The 8,780-nt window shown below is 42.4% G+C and overlaps 1 protein-coding gene across 1 annotated transcript; it reads right to left on the reverse strand.

Moving 5' to 3' along the window:
* Positions 1-1,195: 1,195 nt before the first annotated feature.
* On the reverse strand, positions 1,196-6,825 carry LOC311123140 (NLR family CARD domain-containing protein 3-like). Its single transcript, XM_084197407.1, has 3 exons — positions 6,032-6,825; positions 2,259-2,340; positions 1,196-1,783 (listed from the first exon to the last, which is right to left on the reverse strand). The coding sequence occupies exons 1-3, from the start codon at positions 6,779-6,781 to the stop codon at positions 1,257-1,259; spliced, it is 1,359 nt and encodes a 452-aa protein (XP_084053533.1). The 5' UTR covers positions 6,782-6,825; the 3' UTR covers positions 1,196-1,256.
* Positions 6,826-8,780: the final 1,955 nt, after the last annotated feature.

The raw sequence follows: 8,780 nt of genomic DNA on the forward strand, positions 1-8,780 counted from the left end.
GTGTGTGTGTGTGTGTGTCCTGTGTGTGTGTGTGTGTGTGTGTGTGTGTGTGTGTGTGTGTGTGTGTGTGTGAATGTGTCTAGTGTGTGTGTGTGTGTGTGTGTCTAGTGTGTGTGTGTGTGTGTGTGTCCTGTGTGTGTGTCGTTTGTGTGTGTGAATGTGTCTAGTGTGTGTGTGTGTCCAGTGTGTGTGTGTGTCTAGTGTGTGTGTGTGTGTGTGTCCTGTGTGTGTGTGTGTGTGTGTGTGTGTTCAGTATGTGTGTGTGTGTGTTCAGTGTGTGTCTAGTGTGTGTGTTTGTCCCCAGTGTGTGTATGTGTGTCCAGTGTGTGTCAAGTGTGTGTGTGTCCAGTGTGTGTGTGTCCAGTGTGTGTGCGTCCAGTGTGTGTTTGTGTCCAGTGTGTGTGTATGTGTCCAGTGTGTCCCCAGTGTGTGTGTGTGTGTTCAGTATGTGTGTGTGTGTGTTCAGTGTGTGTCTAGTGTGTGTGTTTGTTGGACACTTAGTGCTGGAATGAGGTGTCTGTTTGTTCCCAATTCTATCAGAAATGATGGTCCTCATTTGAAGGTCCTGTGTCAAGGTCCTCACTATTATAGGAAGATGTGTGAGTGTGTGTGTGTGTGTCCAGTGTGTGTGTATGTGTCCAGTGTGTGTCCTGTGTGTGTGTGTGTGTCCAGTGTGTGTGTGTGTGTGTGTCCAGTGTGTGTGTGTGTGTGTGTTCAGTATGTGTGTGTGTGTGTTCAGTGTGTGTCTAGTGTGTGTGTTTGTCCCCAGTGTGTGTATGTGTGTCCAGTGTATGTCAAGTGTGTGTGTGTCCAGTGTGTGTGTGTCCAGTGTGTGTGTGTCCAGTGTGTGTTTGTGTCCAGTGTGTGTGTGTGTCCATTGTGTGTGTGTGTGTTCAGTGTGTATCCTGTGTGTGTGTGTGTGTGTTCAGTGTGTTTCCTGCGTGTGTGTGTGTGTTCAGTGTGTGTCCAGTGTGTGTGTGTGTCCAGTGTGTGTGTGTGTGTGTGTGTCCAGTGTGTGTGTTCAGTGTGTGTGTTCAGTGTGTGTGTGTATCCAGTGTGTATGTGTTTCTCTGTCCAGTGTGTGTGTGAGTGTGTGTGTGTCTAGTGTGTGTGTGTCAGTGTGTGTGTGTGTGTCCAGTGTGTGTGTGTGTTTGTGTGTGTGTGTGGTGTGTGTGTGTCTAGTGTGTGTGTGTGTCCAGTGTGTCCAGTGTGTGTCCGTGTGTGTGTGTGTGTGTTAGTGTTACCATGGTTATTATTTACAGGGACACTGAGGAGTCAACACCATAAACCCAAAACCCTGGATAGAGGGGCTCAGTGAATGTGGAGTGGAATGTGTTCAGGTGGGTCAGTGTGTCAGAGGAGACTCTGTAGAAGGACAGAGTGCCGGCTGGCCAGTCCAGATACACTCCTACTCTGTGGGAGCCGGAGGAGGTGACGTCTATGGTAGTGGACGTATTATTGTGCCAGGCCGAGTAACTGTTGTCAGAGCAGAACAGACTCCAGGACTTGTCATTGTATCCAATCACACAGTCATTACCCCCTCCTTTCCTGCAAATTCCTTTATATGCCACTCCTATAACAGCCCCTCTCCCACTCCACTCTACCTCCCAGTAACAGCGCCCAGTCAGACCCTCTCTACACAGCACCTGTGGACAGAACTCAAATCTCTCTGGGTGATCAGGATACAGCTGCTCCTCTCTCCTCCATGTCAACTTTCTGTTCTCCTCAGACAGAGAGAGGAATCTGTTTACTGTGTTTAGGTCCAGTGTGAGATCACAGACATCTGATGGATGAAACCAGACACAATATTAGAAATCATCATCATTCACATTAGAATGTTAACTCACTTTTCACTAATTCATTTAATGTAGATGTTTCTAGGTATCAAAAGGAGAAGTTAAGGTAACTTGAGACTTGTTGAATGATCATATGTTATACTGTATGGTAATATAAAACACACTTATTCACATTAATTACACACACACACACACACACACACACTGAACACACACAAACACACACACACACTGGACACACATACACATCCTGAACACACACACACATCCTGAACACACACAAAGACACACACATTGTCAAAGCAACTCTTTGTAAACTTTGGTGTCCCTGATTTCTGCTTCTGTAGAACTACATCTGATATTTAATATGACCAAGTAAGTAATGATGGTGGTCTTTGACTTTGACTTCACTTGAATTAAGACTTATTCTTAGTCATATTCTTCACAGCAGTCAACACTCACATTTTCTAAGTCCAGGTTTCATTGTGTTCTCTCCACCATGTTCCACACTGTAGCGGTAAGCAGAAGAACAGACAGTCATTGAGGGATACACCTGAACTCACACACACACACACACACACACACACACACACACACACACACACACACACACACACACACACACACACACACACACACACACACACACACACACACACACACACACACACACACACACACACACACACAAAGAGTCAGTATATACATTTGTCCAGTGTGTGTTTGTGTGTGTGTGTGTGTGTCCTTTGTGTGTATGTGTCCATTGTGTGTGTGTTTACAGTGTGTGTGTGTTTCCAGTGTGTTTGTGTCTGTCCAGTGTGTGTCCAGTGTGTGTGTGTTTGTGTGTGTGTCCAGTGTGTGTTTGTGTTCGTGTGTGTGTGTCCAGTGTGTGTGTGCGTGTGTGTGTGTGTGTGTCCATGTGTGTGTGTGTGCGTGTGTGTCCAGTGTGTGTGTGTGTGTGTGTGTGTGTGTCCAGTGTGTGTGTGTCTGTCCTTTGTGTGTATGTGTCCAGTGTGTGTGTGTGTCCAGTGTGTGTACTGATACACGTGCATACACACACACTGGACACACGCACACACACACACACACAGGACAAAAACACACACACACGACACACGACACACACACACACACACACACCCTGGACACACACAGACACACACACCGGACACACACAAACACACACACACACTGGACACACACTGGACACTCAGACACACACACACACACACACACACACACACAAACACACACACACACTGGACACACACACACACACACACACACACACACACACACACACACGCACACTGGACCCACACACACACACACTGGACACACACACACACACACTGGACACACACACACACACACACACACACACACACAGTCTTTATATAACTTAGTCCAAGTGGTGGTCAGAATGTTTGTCTTAACTAGCCTGATAACTCCAACATGTCTGATATGAACATTGACATAAACCCTCTACATACTTGAGTTTCTCCAGTCTGCAGTGTGGATCCTCCAGTCCAGCAGAGAGCAGTCTGACTCCTGAGTCTCCTGGGTGATTGTAGCTCAGATCCAGCTCTCTCAGGTGTGAGGGGTTTGACTTCAGAGCTGAGACCAGAGAAGCACAGCCTTCCTCTGTGACTAGACAGCCTGACAGCCTGCAAAGAGTCAAATCATATTAAAACCACACTGCTATTCTTTGGTGGTCAAAATAGTGGCAGTATATTTTTTTCAACATATTCAGATATATCAGTGTCCTGAAACCTGCCATATCTATTCATAAATGAATGTATCATTATTAGAAATGACAAATGATCAAAGTATTGCTTGTAGGGAGAAACATGTATATTACATATATTAATATATTACATATATATAAAGTACTAATATTTGAGTAGACTGACCAGAGCAGTTTAAAAAGCAGTATCAGTCAAAAGACAGACAGTGAGGTATCAGATTTAGATTGTATTGAGTATACAGTCCACACCATATCTAGTTTGACAGTGAAGCTAACATTTTAAATGTGGCTCTATACTCCAGCATTTTGGATTTCAGATCAAATGTTTCATATGATGTGACAGTATATAATGTCACCTTTTATTTGAGGGTATTTTCATACATATCTGTTTCACCATTTAGAAATGAAAGCACATTATGTATCTAGTCCTCCTATTTCAAGAAGTCATAAGTATTCTGACTTATAGTGTATTAAAGTAGTCAAAAGTTGAGTATTTGGTCCCAAACTCGTTGGTTGCATTTGCAGTTTGTTTTGGTTGTGTTTTGGGTTATGTTTTGTCCAATAGTAACTGAATGGTGGATGAAGACTGGAGTAATTTTCTGTCTAAGTGAGTAGATAACATGTTTCTAAACACTACTAAATTAATCCTGATGATAACTTGATTAATACAAATCATAAATGAATCATGAATAATAATGAGTGAGACAGTTACAGAGGCTACAACAAAACATGCTAACCTCTCACCATTACCAATAACAGAGGGGGTATGATCCTTGTTCCTCTGTAACTTTCTCATTCATCATCATTCACCATTTATTCATGATTATTCATAATCATGGTAGCATCCACATGAATGTAGAAGTGTTCAGAAACATCTTCTATTCTTACTGACAATACAAGTGAAGTGACTCCAAAATGACAAGGCATTAATCACCATTCAGTTTCTATTGGGAAAAACATCATCTAAAACACAACCAAGACAAACTGCAAATGCATTCAACAAGTTTGTAGAATCACAAGCTTGATGTAATCACTGTGGGTAAGGAATATGGGACCAAACACTAAACTTATGACTACTTTAATACAATATAAGTGAATATGTCCAAATTATTACGACTTTCTCAAATTGGAGAACTAGATACATAAAGTGCTTTCATTTCTCAACAGTAACACAGATATGTATGAAAATATCCTCAAATAAAAGGTGACATTATATACTGTTGCCTAATATGAAACATTATATCTCAAATCCAAAATGCTGGAGCATAGCACCAAATGTAAAACTGTAAGCTTCACTGTCCAAACACATATGGTGTGGACTAAGTGTACCTGGTAAACACATGTGGATCTGGTGAACAGTTATCACTTGTTGACCAACTACAGGAATACTGACCTCAGAGTCTCCAGTTTACAGTGGGGATTCCCCAGTCCATCAGAGAGCAGCTTCACTCCTATATCCTTCAGGTCATTGTTACTCAGATCCAGCTCTCTCAGGTGTGAGGGGTTTGACTTCAGAGCTGAGACCAGAGAAGCACAGCCTTCCTCTGTGACTCCACAGCCTGACAGCCTGACAGAGAGATCATCATGATTTCACAAACACACTGTTAATTTAACACCAGTAGTGTAGAAGGACAATGGCAGATGCATTTGGTTTATTCTCTTAAACAACATATAGATTCATCTTCGGTCTCCTAGAATTGAATGGTCATATTGTTATACAAATGTGAACACCAATGCATTGATTCAGTAAGTTTTTCAATTTCATATTATATATTATAAACATATTATGATACATTTCTCTAAACTGAATATTTCTTCCTGATGATTAGTACTTAAATGTCATTTTATGTACTCACAGAGCAGCTCTGGAGGCTTTGACCACTGGCAGCAGCCTCAGAAGACCTTCCTCTGATCTGGAGTATTTCTTCAGGTCAAACACATCCAGCTCCTTTTCTGAAGTCAGCAACACAAAGACCAGAGTTGACCACTGTGCAGGTGACAGTTCTTCTTTTGAGAGACTTCCTGATCTCAGGTAGCTTTGGATCTCCTCCACTAGAGAATGGTCATTCAGATCATTCAGACAGTGGAACAGATTGATGCACCTCTCTGGAGAGGGATTCTCCCTGATCTTCTCCTTGATGTACTTGACTGTTTCTTCATGGCTCTGTGAGCTGCTTCTTGTCTTTGTCAGTAGACCTCGTAAGTGCTTCTGATTGGACTCCAGTGAGAGGCCCAGAAGGAAGCGGAGGAAAAGGTCCAGGTTTCCTGTCTCACTTTGTAAGGCTTTATCCACAGCACTCTTGTAGAAAGTAACTTCAGGCTTGTCTCTGAAAAGCGCAAAAAAGTAGCTGAACATTGATTGAGGTTTGGCCATTAGATTCTCATTGTTGTTGATGAATGAGAGGAACACATATACAGCAGCCAGAAACTCCTGAATGCTCAGATGCACGAAGCAGTACACCTTTTCCTGGTACAGCCCACATTCCTCTTTAAAGATCTGTGTGCACAATCCTGAGTTCACTGAGGCTTCATTGACATCAATGCCAGCCTCTTTCAGGTCTTCTTCATAGAAAATCAGATTGCCCTTCATAAGCTGTTGAAAAGCCAGTTTTCCCAGTGACAGAATGCTCTCTTTATTCCAGTGTGGACCTGTCTCTTCTTTCCCAAGATACTTTTCATTCTTCTGTTTGGTATGAAACTCCACAAGGTGTGAGTACATCTCAGTCAGAGTCTTTGGCATCTCTTCTCTCTTATGTTTCAGCATGTGTTCAAGGACTATTGCAGAAATCCAACAGAAGACTGGAATGTGGCACATGATGTGGAGGCTCCTTGATGTCTTTATGTGTGAGATGATTCTGCTGGCCAGGTCCTCATCACTTAATCTCTTCCTGAAGTACACCTCCTTCTGTGAGTCATTGAACCCTCGTACCTCTGTCACCTGGTCAACACACCCTGAAGGGATCTTATTGGCTGCTGCAGGTCGGGTAGTTATCCAGAGGAGAGCAGAGGGAAGCAGATTTCCATTGATGAGATTTGTCAGCAGAACATCCACTGAGGTTGACTCTGTGACGTCACAACAGATCTTGTTCTTCTGGAAGTCTAGGGGCAGTCGGCACTCATCCAGACCATCAAAGATGAACAGAACTTTGTACTTGTCGTAGTTGGAGATTCTTGATTCTTTGGTTTCGTTTGAGAAGTGATTGAGAAGTTCAATCAAAGTGTGTTTTTCCTTTTTCATCAAATTCAGCTCCCGAAAAGGGAATGAAAATACAAATTGGACATCCTGATTTGCTTTTCCTTCAGCCCAGTCCAGAATGAACTTCTGCACAGAGACTGTTTTTCCAATGCCAGCGACTCCCTTTGTCAGCACAGTTCTGATAAGTTTGTCTTGTCCAGTTAAGGGTTTGAAGATGTCGTTACATTTGATTGCAGTCTCTGGTCTTGCTTGTTTCCTGGTTGTTGTCTCAATCTGTCTCAGCTCATGTTCATTATTGACCTCTCCTGTTCCACCCTCTGTGATGTAGAGCTCTGTGTAGATCTTATTGAGAAGTGTTGGGTTTCCTTGTTTAGCGATCCCCTCAAATACACATTGAAACTTCTTCTTTAGATTAGATTTGAGTTCACGATGGCAAATCACAGCAAGCTCATCTGAATCTAGAAATAACACAGAGGATATTAATATTACGTCTGTTTTAATGCCTACAGTATTGTAAGACTGTCTTATAAAGTTTAAATTATAATCATTTATTCTCTTGTCTGTATAAATCTGTAAATGTTTTCATAATGCATTACACACTGGTGTGACTGATTTATATCATTATTGGTATTATTGATGCCATTAATAATGTTGTCTCTCTCTCTCTCTCTCTCCTCTGTCTCTCCTTTTCTCTCTGTCTAAATTAATCAACACAACACATCCCTGATGCTACTTGATGAGGTCACTAGGTGTTGTGTTAAGGCTGCTACAATATCATTGAGTTACACAGCTACTTTAGCTGTACTTTAGCTACAGCTTTTAAATGTTTGTTATAAAACAGCATTCAACATGAGGCAGACAGATCTTACTTTTCTCCAGTGTGTCAGCAAGCTCCTTCTGGTTCATTTTCCTCAGGACGTGCAGTGTGATCTTCAGAGCCCCCTCTCTGGCCCTGCTCTCCTGCTTCTCATCTTCAGCATCCACCACTTCCTTATCCTGCTTCTGACTCCCAAAGCCTTCTGGGAGTTCTGGACTAAGAATCCTCTTGAACATCTTCAGCTCGTTCTTCACAAATGTCATAATATTCTCTTCAAGCAACTGAAATAAATCAAGTAAATAAGTTAAGCAAGAGAAGAAATGCTTTCTCATTAACACATGAATGAATGATTGACAGAACAACTTTACTTGAGGTAAACAAAAACAAATGTACATAACAGGACCACATACACTGAATATGGAGGCCAGGTCTGTTTGATGACTCTGGGAAGACTGACCACTGAGAATCTCTGACTCTGATCTCTCCTGTTGGTTTCTGTGGACAAAACATGAGATTACATCTCCTCATCCAGGGAGTGCACACACACACACACACACACACACACACACACACACACACACACACACACACACACACACACACAGGGAGGCAGGGAATGTTGTGTTAGTTTAATATTGTTTTAGGACTATGAAAATTAAAAAAACGATGAGCCTATGGATTATGAAAACAACAAAAATAAATGGTAAAATGGGAGAGGAGAAATGACTAGAGTTAGTGTTTTTTAACTCACTGACCATGACCCATGAGTTCGTCTTACCTTTGTTCACTAGAAAAGTCTCCCTCTCTAAACTGTATAGGTTGAGCCATAGACTTGTCACTCTTCATGGACACACAGCTGGGTACAGGGGAGGCTGGTCTCTCCTGCTTGATTGGGCTTCAACACAACAGAGACAAACATTACATCTCTCATCTACTCATTTTTACATTTACATTTTAGTCATTTAGCAGACGCTCTTAACCAGAGCGACTTACAGGAGCAATTAGGGTTAAGTGCCTTGCTCAAGGGCACATTAACGTCATTTAGCAGACGCTCTTAGCCAGAGCGACTCACAAATTGGTGCGTTCACCCTATAGCCAGTGGGATAACCACTTTACAATTTGGGGGGGGGGGGGGGTTAGAAGGAATACTTTAGCCTATCCCAGGTATTCCTTAAAGAGGTGGGGTTTCAAATGTCTCCGGAAGGTGGTGAGTGACTCCGCTGT

This window comes from Coregonus lavaretus (assembly GCF_964263955.1).
Source record: "Coregonus lavaretus genome assembly, contig: HAP1_SCAFFOLD_1629, whole genome shotgun sequence".
Taxonomy (NCBI): domain Eukaryota; kingdom Metazoa; phylum Chordata; class Actinopteri; order Salmoniformes; family Salmonidae; genus Coregonus; species Coregonus lavaretus.

What these genes read in the sequence shown, in the direction of transcription:
- LOC311123140 (XM_084197407.1), bottom strand. Translation starts at nt 6,781, where the DNA reads ATGAAAAAGGAAAAACACACTTTGATTGAACTTCTCAATCACTTCTCA. An exon ending in TGTGCACACAGATCTTTAAA is followed by an intron (nt 2,341 to 6,031) that starts GAGGAATGTGGG and finishes CAGGTGTATCCC; the next exon opens with TCAATGACTGTCTGTTCTTC. An exon ending in GAAACCTGGACTTAGAAAAT is followed by an intron (nt 1,784 to 2,258) that starts GTGAGTGTTGAC and finishes TTCATCCATCAG; the next exon opens with ATGTCTGTGATCTCACACTG.